Source organism: Perca flavescens, chromosome 5, assembly GCF_004354835.1.
Source record: "Perca flavescens isolate YP-PL-M2 chromosome 5, PFLA_1.0, whole genome shotgun sequence".
NCBI classification, from domain to species: domain Eukaryota; kingdom Metazoa; phylum Chordata; class Actinopteri; order Perciformes; family Percidae; genus Perca; species Perca flavescens.
In genome coordinates, this window is record NC_041335.1 from 25,349,759 (window position 1) to 25,371,168 (window position 21,410).

General features: G+C 38.6%; 1 protein-coding gene across 1 annotated transcript in view; it reads left to right on the plus strand.

Moving 5' to 3' along the window:
- The first annotated feature begins 820 nt into the window (after positions 1 to 820).
- The window catches only part of ndufs4 (NADH:ubiquinone oxidoreductase subunit S4), a 23,503-nt gene continuing 2,913 nt past the window's right edge, over positions 821 to 21,410 (plus strand). Inside the window, exons 1-4 of the mRNA XM_028578701.1 lie at positions 821 to 989; positions 4,223 to 4,301; positions 20,657 to 20,829; positions 21,134 to 21,207. Coding sequence (XP_028434502.1) covers positions 907 to 989; positions 4,223 to 4,301; positions 20,657 to 20,829; positions 21,134 to 21,207 — 409 coding nt within the window. The 5' untranslated portion in view covers positions 821 to 906. The remainder of the gene's footprint in view (positions 990 to 4,222; positions 4,302 to 20,656; positions 20,830 to 21,133; positions 21,208 to 21,410) is intronic.

The following is a 21,410-nucleotide window of genomic DNA, read 5'->3' on the forward strand; positions in this document are numbered from 1 at the left end:
ATTATTGATTTGTAAATAACAGTTTAACATGTCAAAATGTCAATGCATGTGTTTACTTCAAAAGATAAGATACATCTATCTACCATGAGAGATTTTACAAATCCTATTTATACGGTGGAATCAATCCTTTTATATATACGGGTGGGAATAGATTCAAATCACATCAATGTGATAAAGTATTTAATTAATTGGGATGAGCCAAAAAACAAACATTGCTAACAATTCGGTGGTTTTGTTCATAAACAGTTTCTCAACTGATATGCCAGAATCATGATTATATATCAATATTGTTACAGAAAATTACATATGCCCTAATAAAGGATTTTTATTTGTATGTTCCAATAAAAACACTGATTAAACAGCCTACAAAAATGACCTTGCATGTTGTACTGCAGAATGTTTAGTGGTAGCCTACTAGGCCTACATTAAATAATAGATAGTCAATAATTCCATAAACTGTGAATATGCATTTAAAATTTCATTTTCAGGTAGTTACAAAACCAAATGGAAGAACCCTTTTTTTGGGAAAGCTCATATTTATTTTGATAATCAACCATGTTTCACAGTTTGGCTAATTAATAATCTTATCAAGCAAAAACGGAAGCAAATAATAAAAAGAAGGGAAACGACTTTCTAGAAGTATGAAGCACATTTTATTCCTCTGGATGTGCTGAGTTTATTTCCATTAACACCATCCCCATCGTTATTTGTGATATGAAACAAACATCCAATCCGTAAATAGACGCTAGATATGCCTGGACATGTCTCGCTGTATGTAACGCATCCATGTAAAGTAATTTTAGCCGCTGGCATCAGTCCTCCATCTCTTTGCCAGCTGTCTTCGTCACCCGCTCCTCGTACTGTTTGTTCCTTCGCGGACTCCGTACGTCATTGTTGACAACAATCATGGCGTCCTCAATGTCACTTCTCGGCTTGGGGCGTTTATCTGCGGTCAATGCAGTTTATAAATTGGTCTTAAATCCTATCAGGTAATTTCATATATATTGTTCTTGCTCGCATATTTAATATTTGAAGTGATTAGGGTGTTAGCTGATGTCAATGATATCCCGTGTCCTTACAGCACTCGGCTAGCCAGCTAACTAGCTAGCTAACGTTAATGCTAGGTCTAGCTAGAAATCAGTTTAAGAGCTAACGCAATTAAACGTTGCCCAGTGCTCCACACATGTGCTGCATACCAAAACGAATATATTCAGCGAGACAGGAATTGTATTTGAAAAACAGACCTCACTGGAAAGGTCAATGTCTCTGGCTGTTTTACTACAGCTAACTTCAACTCAACAGCTAACCTTAGAGTCAAATGTAGGTGGCTCACTGGTGGTTGCGAGGAAGCTAACAACTAGCATCAAAATAACACGACACAGTCTACGCTTGTTATGTTTAGACACAATGCGTGTTCTTATAATACATCCATTGTTTCTTGCAGTAACAGACACAACCCTGCATTATTTGTCACAGTTTTATATAATATATAACATTACTGGCCTTATTCTGTTCCTTTCTATGTTATTCATTGTGTAATGTGCACTTAGAATGACAGCACACTACTGTACTAATAATAATGCTCCAGCAAAATGCGTCTTGAAATTACATCTGTTCATAGTAATGTTATTTGCCTTTGCTGTACAAATTTATCCAGTGCTGCTCCAAAAGGTTTACCCACAGTAATCAAAAAAATCTTATCTAATTTAAAATAGACGTTATTTAATCAAAAGTTAGGCCAACCACCCAGAAGTCAGCTGCAGTAAATGAGTTGGTGACAAGAATAAAAACTTACCTTTAAATTTTTTTTAGGTACATTATAGGAATGTGCGTTATCTGGGGTTGGTATAGAGTAGGGAAATACACCATATAACATTTGATATAATTATATGACAGTAGATACTGTCTGTGACTTTGGGAAACAGTTGCTTGGATACAGCAATGTCATGTTTTCCTGGCAGCAAGGGCAGTTAAATTATGGTTTTCAAATCTGATTTGACTCATTTTACAAGCTTAATGAGATAATCAGTGATTGCTTGGCTATCATATCAACACAGATTTAGTTTGCAGTCCACATTATAATTCTTTAATCTTAAACAAAATATTGGAGAAAAAAGCACCAATAGCAATAACATTAGCCACAGTATTGCCATATTATATTAAGGTACTGAATCAAGAATATTAACAATATTTTATTTTGTCAGTATATCTCAGCTCTAAGCATGTGGCCTGGCAGACATATACCTTCATGGATTATAAACCTGCCTGCCACTGTTGAATTATTAATACTAATTGTATTATATTACAAGAAGTAGAGATGCACCGATAACAACTTTCTAGGCCGATTCCAATTTTCATTGAGTTAGGCCAGCCAATACCAATTTTAGCCGATTCCGATTTCATTTTTTCTAACCACTTTACAGCACACACACATTTATTTTCTATCTTTTCTTTAATAGAACATTTTGCACAGAACATAAAACATTTTCTGAACAGATAATGGATCACTATAAAATAGAACTATATAAATGACTCCTGGTGTGGGAAACTCACACACATCTAAAGTGCAATGTTAGAACCATTTCCTTCTTTTCACATCCAATATCCAACAAAAAAAATGTGATTTTGGTTTTTGGTGTCGTCCCTCCACGCCCTACTTTTTCCTTGCAGGTGTTGCATATTGCAAACTTGTTATCTTCTGAACACATGCTGAAGAATTTCCAAACAGCTGAAATGTTGCAGGTTAATTCATGAGGTTCCCTATATGTGCGTGAATAGTGCGGACACGCGCTTTACACCGCGATTGGGTACGCGCGACACATGGCGGAAAAGTTGAGAGAAAGGAAAAAGAGACTGTGCTATCGCGTCCGTGTGTCCATGCGTCCTTGAGAACTTATTTTGTCAGTTAATTGTAGCATTGACCGGCATGAAATCGGCATATGTCAGACTGACCTGCCGGTCATGGCCAAGCATGTGAAAAACGGCACCGGCCGGTCTATCGGTGCATCTCTAATAAGAAGTTACATCTTTTTTAAACATTTCAAGCTTAAAGTGGATCTTCGTCATGTACAGAGGTTCCTTAAATAGTGAACATTTAGGCAGGGCAGTTTTTCATACTCAGTTTACCAAGGTGTGATATAGTGCATGCTGCAGAAAGACGTGTATTAAGTTTGTGTTACTTTTAGGGTTTGTTTTGCCTCACAGGATGTAACATTGTGAGGCTTTCTATTTACACAATACAAGTGATGGCCTCCTCAGCTTTTATAATTAGTCATTGACCTCCTCTTGCACAAAATGAGGTAGACTAATTGAATAATAGATTTAATTGCCGGTTTAATTGCATTGCTTAACCAAAAGATACATGGTGTAGTCCTATGGTTGTCATGGCCTTAATGTGAGTTCATAAAGATACTGATGGTAAGAAATGGATGCCTTTATATAATGAGACAGTTTGTTGGCTAAGAAAGTTGGCTTTTGAAACAAAATGTCTTTAGCGAAGTAAGGCAAAAGGCAGATCAATAGAAAATATTGTAACAAACTGTTGCACGTGGTCCCTATTTGAAGAATAATACAACTAAAAACTATTTTCATTATTGATCAGTCAATTCTTCTTTGACCTTTGAACAGTTGCTTTGTAAAATATTAAGTAACCTTGTATAATGATACATTTCATCCTATCATCAACCAAAAGCTCCAAGCATTTCATTTATAAAACTATGAAATGTAAGAAGTAGACCACCGCTCTAATTTTTTTCTTCATGTTTTAATTGAAATATGAGATTATGTAGCGGTAATTCTTGATGTTAAAGTCATACATTTGAAATAAATGTAAAATTGCGATTATCAAAGCATTATCTGGAATAGCCATTCCCTGTCTGAGCTTTGACGGCACAGTGCCGTTTTGTGACAGGACACGACTGCACATTCACAAAGAGCTGCACAGTCCTCGCCTGACAGTTGACCACAGCCAACATTAAGCACGTCCTGTCATTAGGATGAGAGCGAGAGTCTGCCAGAGATTCACCAGACAGAACTAATAAGTGGCGGGGGGGGTTCCCTCCTTGTCTTGTCTCTTCCTTTTCACTGTATCCTCAACCCATCACTTTCTCTAAGATAGTCAATGATTGCAGAGTGCAACTTGTTTGTGTAATTTACTTCCTTGTTTCTTGTCTGCCTTTGGCGGTTTGTGCTCTGTGTGTAACATCTATCTAATGGTTTTCAGGTCTACAAGCACATCAACATCGAGGCTGGCAGGGAAACCAGGACAAGACACGCAACTTATTACCGTTGATGAGAAATTGGTAAGGATCCCTCCATGGTCAACGTGACACAGAGATTGATGTTTGTCTGATCTACTGTCCTCCAATTACCTTCCTGGAAAAATTGTAACAAACCCCCTGCTCCTAACCCGTGCCAAAATGAGTTTGTATTAGACAGTAGGCTTTTGTAACAATAAGATGTTAATGGCAAAAGTTATCATTGTTTGTTTTTTTGTGTTCTCGCCAGCTCCAATTTATCCTCTCTTCACACTCTTCCCAACTTTTACTGTTGATGTTGATTTTGAAGTTATTAAAGAAGTTACTCTAACTACTAAACAGTTTACTAAATGACAGTTCAGGTGAAAAACTAGTTTAATATGACAATGTTGGATGCCACTGAAATTCAGATCAGCTTTAATTTAAATTCAAAAAGAAACATTTGCGGCATGGACCAACATAACAGTTTCATGATCAGTAACGAATGCATACCCATATTGTACATTTTATGGATCCACTGGCCAAAGACCACCAGTTACGTACTAATATAGACAATCAGGTTACAGTGTACAGTTTTAATGATGGTTTTTGTTTTCTTATATTTATTCCCCCAGCTATATCAATGAGGATACACTTAATGTTATAAAACACCACATTTTTAACAATACCCCAAACTACAGCCTCCAAAATGATCATGAAGTTGAACCATCCCCAAAAAAACCTTCAGCATTTGGTTTGAAATTTTTAATTACCGTATCGGTCTGAAAATAAGAAAAAAAAAATACTTTTTGAAGACAAAATCTTGTTTTTATGAAGAAAATTTTATTTGAAAATAATTCTAATAAAAACACATTGAATAATCATCTTTTAAAGGCCTTCAGCTCTGGTAATGGGCATCATTAAGATTTCTCTGGCTGTTTGCATTTTTTGTGTATCATCTCCATGACATCGTCTCGTACTTCCGTTCTAACTTCCAACTTTTAGGCTTTTTTTTGTAGCTGGATATATCATTTGTTGCATCTAAATATGAATGTCTATAATGTTAGTAATAGTGAGATGATTGCTACTAGAGATGTTCCGATACTGCTTAAAACGCTGGTATCGGGAAGTACTGGAGTTAATGCACCGATCCGATACCACGTAATAAAGCCCTAAAGAAAATCTACATTAAAGTAGTTTATTTATCTTCTTTTTCTGTTATAAGTGACTGTCAAACTGGATAACAAAAGAAAGTTCTACGGCATTCATTGTTTGTGTTCGTTCATGAGAGTTTAACCTGAGCCAGACCGACAACAAAGATAGAAATCATATCACATCCATACAAGGATAGTAGTATACATTTGTTAAAACATAATAAAATATTTGACACACTGGTATCGGATAAGTACTCAGTATCGGCCGATACGCAAGTTCAGGTATCAGAATCGGTAAGCAAAAAATTGGTATCGGACCATCTCTAATTGCTACAGTTACACTTCTAGTGACGAATCGGCGAAAACACGTTTTATTTCTCCAATTCACTGCTTTGTTCTAACGCCGCTGGGCGCTCTCTCTCTCTCTCTCTTCAGTCTCTATCTGGCTTGACCATATAACGTTACCTTGCTTTTGGGCGGTCGTTGAGGCTCCGTCTAAAACTCTGTCATTTCGACCAGCTTTCTAAGTTTGTAACATTAAAATAAAATGGATTATGGATCATTTCTAGGGCCGGGACTCAATTAAAAAAATTAATCTAATTAATTACAGGCTTTGTAATTAATTAATCGAAATTAATCGCATTTTAATTCCATAAATATTAGACCTGAGAACAGTGAGAAGTAATTTTTTTTCACATGGATTTTTAGTATACCATTGAATAATGACTGAATACATAAGCTTAAGCAACACAATATTGTTTATTTTTGTTCAACCAAGTCCAGCAGACCAGTGCAATTTTTGCCATTAAGTGTAGCAATAGCATATTTAGAAATATAGTACATTTCAGAAATTCAGGTAGCCTATAGGTAGGTAGACCTTCTGTAAACTATGTTTTTTTAAGTAAAACACAATACTTTCAAGTACATTCAGACTTAGTTACCCTGGTCCTTAAACCAGTCATCTGGTGGAGTGTATGTTGGGTGTGGGTCCTTGTACTCGGAGTCGGGCTAACGTCCACGCTAGCTGCTAAATGTTTTGCGTCGAGGTGATACTTGAGGCTCGATGTGCTGTTGTGATATGCGAATTCCTTGTTGCATAGCTTGACATATATAAAAGGTCTGAAGCCATGAACGCTAGTTGGTGCTCCAGTATAATCGGTCCGCTGAAACTCATCCAGTGAGAAACGTCCCGCGGTGCAAAAATAAGTGTGATTTAAAATGCGTAAAAAATATTTAACGTGTTATTTTTTGTGTAATTAATTAACGCATTAAAGTCTGTAATTAATTAATCGTAATTAACGCGTTAAAGTCCCGGCTCTAATCATTTCATTTCTGTAGTTTATAGCTGACTTTACCAGCTGACTTCTCTATTGGCTGTTGAAACAGGTGATGGCCCTTACGTTCTAAAACCAGCCTCTGCGACTTGAACAGCTGAGTCGCAGCGTGACCATCAGCTGGCCTGAGTCCAGCTGAGACTTTGTTCGAGACGATCACTGTGTCTCTGCATGTTTCAGGCCCTGGCACTAGCTAGCTGTGAGGGACGGTGACTCGCTTCAGTTAGGAGGGCGACACGGGTTTTACTCGTTTCGTGTTTCATCTGTTGTTGTGGGTGTTTTAAACATAAAAAAGTCTAGACCCCAAATATAAGACGACCTCACTTTTTCAGACGTATTTCCAGGTAAAAAAACATCTTATATTCGGACCAATTACGGTATATATTTATTTGGAGCAACAGATGTTGAGTTTACCTGCACATTTCCAACTCGCTGTTCGTCAAATTATATCTACTATTCACTCAAGAGACAGTGACCATTAGCAAAGAATAGAGGAAAATGGAGATGAGGCTCCTTATGGTTCCGACAGGCTCAGGGCTGCCTTCAGCAGCTAGCTAGCCGGCTTTTCAGACAATGTACTGTAAAGTTACTGACACAACAATGGCTTCTCCTCAAAGTGGTATGGACAGTTTTCTTGGTTGGAATACAGCGTAAATAAGGACACACTTTTCTGTAGCATGTGCAGAAATTTCCCCAGCGGAGCTGACAGCCCATCAGTGAGAGAGGAGTTTGTTTGATGTGTTCTTTCTTAATTAGAAGAAAACAAAAACTCCGGCACTCACAGGTAAGTAAGTAATCTTCCTGTTTAGTAAGAAATCGTGAACGCTGATGACAGAGCTGAAACACCACATTAAATAAGAAGATAACTTATCTGTGAGTGACAGAGTCTTTGTTTTCTTTGATCCTTGTCACTGCCATGCAGCAAATACATTGTCTAAGATTTGGAGCTGTGCGGCCTACTTTTCATTATATCTTTCTTAATTCAAACAATGCTCGACTGGAAGTTTTCATTCTTTGATTTTCTTTTACTGCTGATGTGTGTAAACATCAGGTAGCGCATTGGCTGCTTGTGAGCTGACCATAGTACTGAAGCAACAATGCTGTAATGAATGCACAAGGGATATCTTACATGTGCGATTTCTGTCTGATGTATGCTATGTCATGCAATATGTTAACACCTTCTCTGCTGTTTGGGTTTATGTTAAATTGCCACTTTGTGCAATAAAATGGTTAATTATCAACAGTGCTGTGCACTGTAAAGACGATGCTACTGGTTCTGCCAGTCTAAATATATTTTAGCCTGAATAGGATATAAAAGACAAGTCTTTTTTTTTTAAGAGTTAAGATGTATTTGTTTGATTGGGACAATGCACATTAATCAACATTTCTGTAAATGTTGCAAGCCAGCTAATTTTCAACTGTAGTCCTAGTTACCTAGCATGCATGTCTTTATGGTGGGAGGAAACCAAAGCACCCGGAGGAAACCCACGCAAACACGAGAAAAACATGCAAACTCCACAAAGAAAGGCTGCCAGGGATCGAACTCTTCCCAGATCGGTGATCGAACTCTGCAGTGCCAACTTGCTATGAGGCAGAAGTGCTAACCACTGAGCCACCGTGCTGCTTTTCTGGGAAAAGATGGCCCACTCACTTTGTACTGGCCCATCCAAATTACAATTCTGCCTATGCCATTGGTCTGATAGCTGGTTAAAGTTACATGATTGCCCACAGCAGGTTGACGTTGGGTTGCTTTTCTCCAAAAGTTGAATCAGACTCAACTTTCTGCCGCAGGCATTCAAAACAAACGTAAATGCCTGTGTTTTTGCCGGACTGTCTGAGAAGTGACGACCGAGTGTGTGTGAACGAATGCTCAGCCTGCCAGTGCCTGACTATATTGGCATTATGCACGGCCTTACTATCTTTACCTTTATTAAATCGCCTAAAAAAGACACCAGGCTGCTACAGTATAATCATACAGACCTCTACAAACATAGCAGCATGAAACAGCTTGAAACTCAACATTCCTCCGTTCTTGGCTGAAATGGATGACATAGTGCTGCATAAATTAGCCAGCAGCTAGCGTGCATTTAGGAAGATACCACAGTATAACTCAGCCTGCATGCATGTTTTTTTTCCAAAAAAAGAATATTCAAATCCCAAAATTGAGGTGCAGTAGGTAAGACTTATAAAACTAACTTTCTGTCATATTTGCTGAAACTGACCCTATGTTCCAGTAGAACTACATGAAGCAGGTAATAAAAAAAAGAAGAATCTGGCTCCTCTGGCACCACCTACAGCCTGTAGTGTGATTTGCAAAAATCCACCACTCCCTGTTCAGATGCACCAATCAGGGCCAGGGGGGGTGTCTAACTGCTTGTCAATCACTGCTAATGCACATGCATTCATTCTCCCTTGTGGGGAGAGGGGCTTAGGAGACCGTTTTGGGCTTTAGCAGAAAGGGGGGAGGGACAGAGAAGTTGTCGATGTTCAAATGTTTTTGGCTAAGTCCTGGATCTTTGCAATCCTACCTACAGCACCTTTTAATCTTACATGTTGGGCTCTTATTATCTAGTTTACTTGGTGATTTTGTCCAGAATCGCCAAGAACTTTAGCATTGTAGCTATTCTTTTGATTTGTGTACACTCCTCAATAATGAAATATGATCAAAAGAGTACTCCACGGCACTTCTATGAATTTGTTGGTCTCACGCTTAACTTGACTGTTGACATTTTGTCAGAGGTTCAGGTGTGTAATGCTATTAGTCTCAAGCTGCTAGCGTCAAGCAGAGATGAGAGCGGGCTACAGAAGTCTGGTAACCTCACTTTTTGAAAATTAGTTTAATTTTCAAACTAGTCTTCAGCCCCAACCGAAGTTACGTCACTTGAAGCAATTTCTCAGATTTCACACAGCTACCTCTGTAGCCACAAAAGGCTTTACACAACTTTTTTTTCACATATGTGGTTGAACTACCCAAGACATATACATATTAATGCTAAATTTTTGTAAAATATGTTATCCACCCCTATCAAAAAAGGTTACCATTTATATACCCATCTTGTGAGGGCAAATAAATTTGTATGTGTACACGTGTGTTACACAGAATATTGGGAAATGTGTTTACATGCCCTGTAGTAACCTGGTTTTCAGCCTCTGAAATGTGGATATTTCCTGCTTTTTTCTCTTATACATATGAACATCTTTAGTTTTGGGACTGACAAAACAAGGTATTTAAAGACATCACCTTGGACCTTGACAAACGGGGATTGACATTTTTCCGAAGTTTTATAGTCCAAGATTTTTTTTAAAGCAGTGGCGCTAATCATCTAGTTGAATGCATATAACACTGTTATGTGTATGAAAATAACTGGATAAAGCCAACTGTAACCAATTATTTAAGTCCATGTAAAACATTTTTGATTTTTGACACAAATTCCTATGAAGCTAAAATTCTGTATTTTTGTCCATTTACATAGAAGTTGGAGACAACATCTGTGGCTTTGTTTCATGACTTTCAGAGAGCAGTCTTACTCTTGTCAACTGGCATGGCTTGGGCACAGCGTAGCTCCAAATCACTTGAGGCACAAGTTTCAATTAAAAATGTGTAATCAAAGCTATTTCACAGGTCAGTGGGTGACTATGAAGCCATTGTTCTGAAATACCCTTCAAATTAATTATGTGGCACAGCTGTATTTAGCTTTATTTTTCATTTCCTTGGTGCCTCTTTTCATTAGACGAAGTGATAAAGCACAGCCTAAACAGCAATAAGCATGCATTTGAAGTGGCCATGGTTAGAAATGTACCAACTGTACAAAACGAAGGATCTTTGGAGTGAATGTTTTGTCATTAAAAGAAGGAGATAGGAGATAACAGAGAAAGAGGGAGTTTGGGGAGAATGTGGGAGTCTGTTGTGGACTTGTCTGGGGGGGTTTGCTGTGTGTGGGCAGCATCAGTGTGCTTTTGTTCCAAAGCAAAGCTGACCATACTGGCAGACAAACCTTTGGCTGGGCGGAGTGTCTGTCTCTGTCCTCTCAGTAGGGGCCACTGAGAGGAACAGCAGAGGAGAGGAAAAAAAAGGGCCTCTAAAAAATGGGGAGGGGGTGAAAGAAAAGAAGCTTGCATGGAAAAAAGTTTGTGAGACACCCTGAGACTCACGAAAAATACAGTGGCCACTTCAGTGTTGTCGGCCACAGAGGTTCCTTTGTGGCATGCTGTTGCTGGCGACAGCGGGAAGTACTCTAATTCTCACCCAGACAGACCAATAAGAGAGGCCCTCAGCTGTTTACAGTACAGTGGTCTCCGTCTCACATGGAAGAGGGCAATGAGAGCACTCTCCCTTTTGGGAATTCAGCATATGTCGGCACGCTAGTCATTCATCAGGCTGTCAATAAGTGTGAATTGCTTTCTGGTTAGACCAATCAAAAGTCTCGATCCACTGAGATAGGTAATGCTGGGTTTGCACGCTGTCCCCTCAAGTAGCACGAGGAGAATGTGGTGTGCTGCTTGTTGTGCAGTGAACATTTCTAAATAACCTCATTTAGATGAGGTTGCATTTGGCCTGGCTAAATTATATTTTGAATTCACTCCAAAAAAACCTCTGTCTGAATGTTTGTGTGTCACTAATATTGTTGTCCTTAGTTCTCGTCTTTCCCAAAAAATGCAAACCTTGCAGGAACTTGTGCCTCTACAGTTTGTTTGGTCCTCTCTATTACAGTCAAATTTAGGCTATGGAGGGCAAGAATCTCCTGCAGGTCAAACATTTGAACAAATCCAGTGAAGAGGATTTTAATGGCATTTGTGAACAATATTTCAGGAGGCTACAGACACAACGGCCAACTGTTTTGTCATTAGTCAGTAACGGGTCTTTACATGTTTTTAGAATAGCAATGGATGAAATTACTGTTGCTCATAGTGATATAACTACAGGGAAGTATCACCCGACTCGGACAGCGTCAAAGAAACAGATTTTTAACGTGAAACAGCTTTATTCTGTGTTCTTAATGGTTTAAATCCCTGGGTCTGTTTTTGCCTCTGCGCATAAGCAAAAACCTTCTTGAACGATGACCAATAAAGAATTCCTACCGGGAGAGAAACTGACTGCACTGGCGGCATTGCTCCGTCTTTTGTTATTGTTTTGATTGAGAGAACCCTAGCAGCGGAAAATTACATATTGTATGTTTAAGTATCTTTGGGTTTTGGACTGTTTGTCAGAAAAAACACGCAACTTAATGATGTCACCATGTGATGACCATTTTTTTTAAACTTTTTCCTGACATTTTATTGACCAAACAATTGATAGATTATTAAGATCGCAGACAGCAGATAAAAACAATAATGGGACAATCATTTATAGCAGCCCTACTGCGCTTCTCAACTGTTTTTTCTTCCATTGTATTTTTTTTTTTTCAAAGCTCACACGAATGACCAAGCCATCTTAAGTTTGATATTTGTCCGAGCAAAACTTTAAAGGCATTGTCTGAATTTCAGATATAATCCTGAATAAAAAGACCTGCGTGATGGAGCTCCACTGCCTAAAGCGGTTCCCTACAGTGCCCACTGCTTTTGTTTGTAATTACTGTTTGATTAAGCATGCTGGGCAGCTCCCAGGGTCCGGCTGGCTGGCCACTGATACACGGCTTTACACGGAATGTCTGCGACCTCCTTCAATTAGAGTCAGGCCTTCGCCTTACTCTCTGGCCTTTTGCAGAAACAACTGCGGTTAAAACCTTAGCAGCTGCTTCAATATGCGATAATAAAACATCTCCCACTTATGCCTGAACATCTACTCCTGCTTCAGCTGTGGCCAAGTGCACTCCCTCTCTCGACATAAAGACAACACCATAATCTTAAAGGGCTTGTGAAGCCTTGTTATAGAGTTCTCTAAAGGCACTAGGGTTTTACGAGACAGAGGAGGACAGTTATTAGAGTGCGGGGAATCGAGGGGGAAGAAGGGAGGTAGACGGGGAGAGGAAGAGAGTATTAAATTTGGACCATTTGATCCTTGGCATGTTAAGTTTGCTAATCTGAAATCTTTGTTTTTTATAGCACAGTGCTTGCTTGCTTGCTTGCTTGCTCACATCACATCTGGACAAAAGATGTCGGTTTTGATTGTGGTAACGTTGTGGAGTTTGAAGGCAGGTTGTTGTTGGCTGTTTTTTTAAAAACCTAAATTGAAATCAGATTAAAAGAGCCTGACTTTGTCAGTCAAGATTTATCATGCAACGGTATCAGAAACTTCCCTGATACAGAAGTCACTCAAAGGAAGCTGGTTAACATACGATCATCTCCCTCTTAGAGCTTGCAGTTTGCTTAGTGACACTCAATTTCAGCAGAATTAAATGTTTTTAGAGTGTCATTGGGCAAAGCACCCTCAACCATTGCGACTTCAGACAGGTATTTGCTTTCACTTTTGGCAATTGCAATAAAATAAGCGTGTAGGACAACGAAGACACAGAACCACAATAAAATCCAGCTATGCCAACTATGAGGATATATTTAGCACAAGCAGTTTAAGTCTGCAGTACAGGGGTGTATATTCTCTAAGCCTGTCTAGCCTCAGACACAGAGTGACCTACAGTGGAACAGACCACATTCACCACCCCACCCCCTTTCCCTCTCATCCTCCTCTCCCACCCTTTCTCCCTCCTTCGCACATAGACAACTTAAGTGTCTGTTTTGTCTGGTTGCCCTCTTATACGGCGCGCTTGTGCAAAAAATCTCTCGGCTCAAGTTTGGAGTAGTGGGTCAGAGGATGTTGGTCTTTGAAGAGTGCCAGACAAGAGGCTTTATTATGTATCATCCACTAAATAGTATTTCATTCATTAACACTCTCTTCCATAGAGATTAAGCCTCTTAAGAGGACTCTAGCCCTGTCAGCGCTGGGTAGTTTTAGGAAGTGTCTAGCTGCTAAGTGTTGTGTTTGCAGAGCAGATAAAGAAAGGCTTGCTACTTCAGTTTGCCTACATTTCCATTTATTCATGCTCGTTGTAAGCTAGCAGCTCTTTTTCTAATTTTACAAACTAGTATCGCAAGTCTGGTTTCTAAAGTTTCTAAAGTAACCTTTTCATTGTAGGTAATCATAACAACAAAAAGCTAATGTAATAATTCTTTACATGATTTTACAGATATTTCATTTCACAACCTAACAAGTGTACTAAAGCTAGAACAATTAGCCAATTCAAGGAGATTTTGTCGTCTATGATATTACACTAAATATCTTTTTGGTTTGTACCGTTGGTCAGACAAAAAAAAACATCATGGGCTCTGGGAACTTTGCTGACATTCTATAGCCCAAACAATTAATTGACAAATTGGTAGAATAGTTGGTAGATTAATGAACAAAGAGAATAGTCGTTAGTAACAGCCTTAATGTGCACTACTAAGTAAATGTGTACTATCATTGCACTTCTTACTAATGATTATTTTCAATATCAATTAATCTGTCAACTATTTCTTTTAATTAATCATTTAGAAAATAAAATGTAAAAATAAAGTGACAAATCTTTATATTGCTTGCTTGTCTGACTAACATTCCAAAACTCAAAGATATTCAGCTTACAATGATATAAAACCGAGAAAAGCAGCACATCCTCAATTTTGAAAAGCTGAACCCTGAGAATGTTTGCCATTTTTGCTTGATACATTATGTTAGTTTGGGGTTATTTATAAAGCATTTTACTTAAAAAAGAAAAAAAGAAGACATAACTGTTGTCTTTGCAATGTTGTACAACACACAAACAAACAAGTGTGTCTGCATCCAACATATTCATAAATGACCCCCTTCTCTGTCCTTTCCGATCCTCGCTGGTATGCGTAATGTGAGATTCGAGATGACCCTCAGGCCAGCTGCTTCTCGTTCTCCAGTGTTGAACCACTCCCACACATGAGGAAGCAACATAATATTTGTTTCTATTAGAGACGCCCCCTCTGTCCAATCAGTAATTGGCACGCTTTCTCCACTTCAAAGATGTCTGAAGGTGGGAACTGGCGGAGGCTGATGAGTGAGGCTCTTGGTCTGGTTATTGCCTGGACAGTGGGGGGGTTAAGGGTGATGTATTTGGGCTTTCACCACATGCTGACTCAACATGATTCAGCTCGGCTGACCTTATGACCCTTCCTGGCTGCCAAGCTGCAGTTTTGGCATACGGGTGTTTGTGCTAAGATAGGCTGCACTGTACTTGTGTCACGGCTGTCACGGTGTCCACCATTACCCATAACAATGTGGTAGTAGTTTTGTCTGAGCCAGTCGTGCACAGACATCCTTTGTTTGTTTATTTGTAATACTGTTTGGTTACTGTACTAACAGGGAAATACACTCTGTACCTCAAGTTTAGATTTGTAAACCCTAACAAGCCTTAAAAAAAGGACCACCAGTACCGATGAGTAGACAATTTCACTCTGTATCTGGGCTATACTTCTATAACTGATGATTACTTTCATTATTATATAGATTAATCTGTTAATTATGTTTTCAATTCATTGATTATTTGGTTTGTTGAAAAAAAATTATAGTAAAAACAGAAAAGAAATTGTCGCCTTAACCCATGGTGATGTCTTTTAAATGTTTTGTTCTGCCCAAACAACAGTCCAAAACCCCAAAATATTTGTTTCCAACAATATAAAAGCAGCAAATCCTCACATTGGAGAAGCTGTAACCACAGACTGTTTTTGCTTCATTAACTGACTTAAACAAAGAATGAGTTAATAAAGTCACTAATGTAACTTAATGTCTGCCTCACACAGTCTCACTTCTCTGGTTTATTGGGGAGTTAATCCTAGTTGAACCGTCCAGGATCATTGCAAGAACAGATGTGAATTTTCTTTTTAATGGTTTATTTTAGGTTTGAAATTATCCTCTTTTTCTAAATAGGTGCAAAGGGAATATCAGGTGATTTAGTGAAAAAGACAGGCATATTCAATTCACTAAGTGAATGAACAGTAATGTATTCAAAAGACCAGGTCCTGATATCCGCCTTTTTTCAAGTCCTCGTCTACATTTGCTCAAGTACCCGGTATGATCTGTTATCCTCACCTTTCTATACAATCAATATTTTCATCAAAATTGTCTGCTTGAAACGCTCATGTTTTTTTTTTTCCTCAATGATGCATCATTATTTAGGGACATCTTTTTACTGGCAAACCACTTTTTAACTGCAACAAAGGTAAATATTTACCTGCATATCATCTGAATTTGACCAAATGTATTAAACTATTTGGGTACAGTAGTGGCTAGGAGACCAGTGAAGAACACATACAGTTATAGAGGAAGATGATTTCTATCTTTCAGCCCAATTTGGTCGTGTGTTGTGCTCATTGACAGCTGTTTCTCTGGTTTGACAAACAAGAGCCAATGAGGTTTGAAGGCGGGGTTAAGAATAGAGATGTCACCCTCCTGTGCCCCCTGTTTTTGTCCAGCATGGATGAGATTGACGCAGCTATACAGGTTGTTGGTTGACTTAGTGAAACAACAGTGGGTTGCCTGGCAACCCCACCATGACAACCAGACTCCTTGTAGTTACTGCTCCCGGTCGAGAAATAGCCCAACACAAAACTACCTGTGAAACCACAACCTGTCGTTTTTATGTTGTTTGGTTTTAATAATTAAGATGTAACATGTTAATTATATATTATATTATTATATTGAGCTTTAGAGCTGTATTTTTTAACTTTTGCGTAGAGCTGTTTCCAGTCTTTATGCTAAGCTTAGCTAACCGTTTCCTGGCTGTAGTTTCATATTTAACGATATCAGTGGTATTAATAATCTCATCTAACTCTAGCCCAGAAAGCCAACAAATGCATTTCACAAAATGTATATCAGCATATTTCTTTGACTGACGTGATGGGAAATATTCGTCATCCACTGCTTATTGGTAACAACTCAAACAGAAAAAGCTTACATGGATAGGACGTTATGCTGAATAATTAAGTGAAACAACATAGTAATTTTGTCTGATTATAGCATTATAGCTTTCTCTTGTTTTTCAAATATGTTAAATGGTTTCTACCAAGTGGAATAAGATGGATATCACATCTTGTAATCAGTTTAATTGATTTTCCCGATCTGCTATCTATCTATTTACAAATACGAAGGAAACTTCTGTAAGTGGAGAAATGAATAGCAAGATGGAAAAGTTGAAAAAGATATGTTTCATTCACATTATTCCGAATGCAGTTCCTTCCACAAATGTTTTGATTTAGAGGCAACTCTGTACCAAGAAAACTATTCCTTATACTTTCCTTGCTTTTTGATATCTTGTTATTTCCTTCAGTTTTCACCACTTAAGCATATCGAGATCTTTGAATCTTGTGTACACCGAAATCTTCTGTCCCAGGTCTCTGTTGGAGCATTAGGGGTACCAGCTTTCAGCATTCTGGTGGGCCCAGCGGCCCCGCAGCGACAAGCCCCTATGCTCTTTATTTGGCACGTAGCCTGGAGGTGTCAGAAATATCGACACGCTTTCACGTGACGGAGACTTTGCCAGCCTTTTTCCCCCCTTTCTTAAGCCCAGCATTCTGCCTGCCCAGCCAGGTATTGTAGGGCCCCGTGAAGGCTCTGTGAATAGTGTCAAACTTGATAGTTCTCATTTTGCTTCCTGTACGTGGCAGAAGAAAAAGTGCCCACCGAGTGGGTTTTCCTTTTGTGATGGCCCTCTCTAGTCTTCCTGGGAACACACCACATTCCAGCCCCAATCATTCCCTTTGTGAATCCGGGTATTGTGGGTGAGTCTGTTATGCCGATAACCCTCCTAGCTTTCAGTGTAATGCATGCAAGTATCATAGAAGTCTAGACTCGTATTTTTGCAAACAATGCCAGATAATGAGCAGAGTGTTTTCAGTGATTTGGCAGAGCTTTTGTTTTGACACATCCTCCCTCATTCATGAAGAACCTTTTGTGCTCATCCACGCCTAAGATGTGATTTAAGGTCTGCTACATCTGGACAAATTATTGCGGCAGTTTACCATACATGGGCCTCATGTGTCAGTTATGGTTTATGTAACGTACATACGCGTAACCATAGTCTGGCCTGCTAATCCCAAGGGTATAATTTCTAATGCGTCTCGGAGAGGGATTTTCATGCATATATATCCCCCAGAACACACCAGACCACAGAACTGTTGAATGTTTCTGACTGCAAATTTGATTTACCTCAACTCAAACGGTCCTTTTTGTACATGATCTTTTCCCCCTCCAAAAGTGTTATGGTTCACTGTGTACAAAGTATTTTAATTGTTTTTGTCTTTTTCTCCGAAACTCTCCAGGAAGTTTTTCTTACCTCTGAGGTACAGATGTTTTTCACATTATCCATTAAAAATAAAAAACTTACTGTATATCCTGCAGAAAGCAATGTTTCAAAACGTTTTTGATCACCTGCTGCAGCTCCAAGATGAACACCCCTTTAATTTTGTTGCTCTCTCACACTGTCCTGTGTATTATTGTGTCATGAACCGTCCACCATTACCCCCTTTGGGTGAAGAGAACATGTTTTCCTCCTCTCTGTGACAAGAAGGAATTGTTAAGGTTAAGTAGATAGGGCAGCCGGAAATAATTACCAAGCACTTGTGAAGTTTCCCCATCCCCCCTTTGTTCGTCTTTTCCCTTTCATTTTAACAATCTTTTCAATGTACAGATCTTGTTTATGATTTAAATTCAGTCTGGTCTTGCCTCTGAGCATGGCAAAAGAGGTTTCCGTGAAACAAGCAGTAGTTTAGCAGTTGGACCTGTAATTTACTAGGCTTAAATAGCAGTGGAAGCTCCTTTGCCAAAGGAAAGGCGGGCTTTTGTGTAGAGTTCATGCAAAACGACCCCCTTTCTACAAATCAACTGGCAGATGACAGACAATGATGAAAATTTGATTCTTTGAAGTTGTAATGGCCATTGAAATGTGTAAAATTCTTGTATTGAAAGGAGAGCGCCCTGGAAAGCCCTCAGTCTTGGGTGGCTGGTGCCTGCGTGCTGGGAGGTTGGTCTGTGTTTTGTCGCCGACTTCCCATTGCTTGTTTGCTAATTCCCTGAAGAATTGGACCAGATCCTTGATAGGAGCTTGAAGGGGCTCCAGTTGCTCAGGAATATGCATTTAGTACGCCCAGAGGCCCCTCCTCCTTCTCTTTGCGTCGCGTTGGCCTACTTTCTGATGGTCTGGAATAAATCACCTCAAGTATTAGGCATTAATTTCATCCACCTCGATGTAAGACAGTATGAATAACAACATAAAGATGGCTATTATGTTATATTTGTTCTCTGAATCCAGTATCAAACCTTTCACACATGTAATCTGTGTTTCTTATCTTGGGTTTCAGTTATACTAAAATTGTAAACACATTTAAAGACTAAAAAACTAAAATGTGAATTATTGAACAAACTTCTGAGAGAAGTACTCAGCCCATTGAACACTGTTGTTGGATTAACATTATTCTGACAGGTTAAAAAAGCACAGGAAAGTATTTGTACTATACTAGTATATTTATTTGTATTTGTAGTTGCAACAGTTGTGTTGGCTGTGACAAAAATTAACACCAGATCTCAAAAACAATAAAAATACAACCCAAGCTCTTGGTGCATTTTAAAGTATCAAAAGTATTCACTCCTTGGATTCTTCATGTCTTCTCTAAGATGTATTAGAGCTATTTTTGACCCCGAGATTTATATTCACTTGAAAAGTGAATATTAATCTCTACAGATTGATGTGAAGTACTAAAAATATTAAATATAAAGTACTTTTTATAGCCACTAAACATTTTCCTAACTCCCATTTTTCTACACTGAGAACCCGTTGCCAGAGCTTCAAGTTGTATTTTGTAACACCTGCAAGCTAACTGTCAGATGACCTTTCACAACAAACACACACATATATCTTTGCATGAACTCTTTGTAGAGGAAGAAAAAGACATCAGTCACAAAGTCAAATCAAAGTCTGAATGGTTGTGAACGTCCACCATCTGCTCTGCAACCAAAAACATGTCAATTTGTTATTTTCATACCAGTGGTAACATAAATAGGATGCTTTGACTACTTTTTTTTTTGTTTTGTTTTTGAGTTAAAGTTCCATGTTTTATTGCTTACAAAGGGGTGGCACTGATTAATTCTCTGTAAATGATTTACTTAATATACATTTTATAATAATAATTCATTATTCTCTGTAGTGTTAATGATCGTTACTGGACAATAATAACTTTACTTGCATAGTAGAGCTGGGCAATGTATCGATATCGTGATATGAGACTAGATATCGTCTTAGATTTTGGATATCATAATATCGTGATATGACATAAGTGTTGTCTTTTCCTGGTTTTAAAGGCTGCATTACAGTAAAGTGATGTACTTTTCTGAACCTACCAGACTGTTCTAGCTGTTCTTATTTGCCTTTTCCCCACTTAGACATTATGTCCACATTACTGATGATTATTTACCTAAAATCTAAGTGTGAAGATATTTTGTTAAAGCACCAACCCTAGAATATGCCGCAATATCGATATCGAGGTATTTGGTCAAGAATATTGTGATATCTGGTTTTCTCCATATCGTCCAGTCCTATTGCAGAACACCTTTTTAAAAACGTTTACAAAGCTTTGACAGAAGAAACAAAAGCACATACAAATCAATACACATAATGTATATACACATCATAGTAATGGTGAAAATAGAGGATGGGGCAGCTTTAAAGGACAAAAACAACAATTAATAAAATGAAATTAACAGGTGATAGGGTAAATAGAGGATTATTAGTATTACTTAGTTTTTAAAGTTTTCATTCAGTCCTTTGCCCACATGTTTGCGAATCCGTAGCTGGACTCACATCGCATCAGCATGAACGTGTTTGTAGCATTAAGTGCGATCGAATGAGGTCACACTTGGTCTAGGTCCTTTCTATAAATGAGGTAATTCCCATCAGCTCTGTTACTGACAGTAGGGTGTTCTTTGTTCCTGTCTGTCCCTCAGGACATCACCAGTCTGACAGGAGTCCCAGAGGAGCACATCAAAACACGCAAGGTCCACATCTTTGTTCCCACCAAAACGGCCATGCAGTCAGGAGTCAACGGCACCAAGAAGTGGAAGATGGACTTTGACACCAGAGAGCGCTGGGAGAACCCGCTGATGGGCTGGGCCTCAACGTAAGAACTACCTGCAGCTGCCAACTTCTACAGCACATACACTGAAATGAGATTATTTCTCTTTTCTGTGCCGTGCCTTTTTTTTTTCATCCTACTTTTACCAAATGATTTTCGTTATCAAGTCAAGTTTAGTTATATTGCCCAAACTCTCAAATTAGCCTCAACGCGTTTTACAATCTGCAACATACGACAGCCTCTATCCTTAGACCCTCTGTATAAAGTTTGTACATTTATAAAACATTTCTAATGATATTTGCCTCCAAATATGTACTTTGTGTGGCTAATCGCTCTTTCTGCCTTTCAGGGCGGATCCCTTATCCAACATGGTTCTCTCCTTCTCCTCCAAAGAAGATGCCATTGCTTTCGCTGAGAAAAATGGTAACATTTATTTAAGAATTTTCCAATGAATGCAATGCCTTTACTAATAATGGCTAATTGGTTCAGTTTTAAAAACAACACACACACACACATATATCCCTTGGACTTGTAACAAAATCAATCAGTGGAAAGATCAGACTGTTAAGCAGACAGTAAGTAAAAGTTTAAATAAACACAATTTAAGGAGATTTTAAAGATTTTTT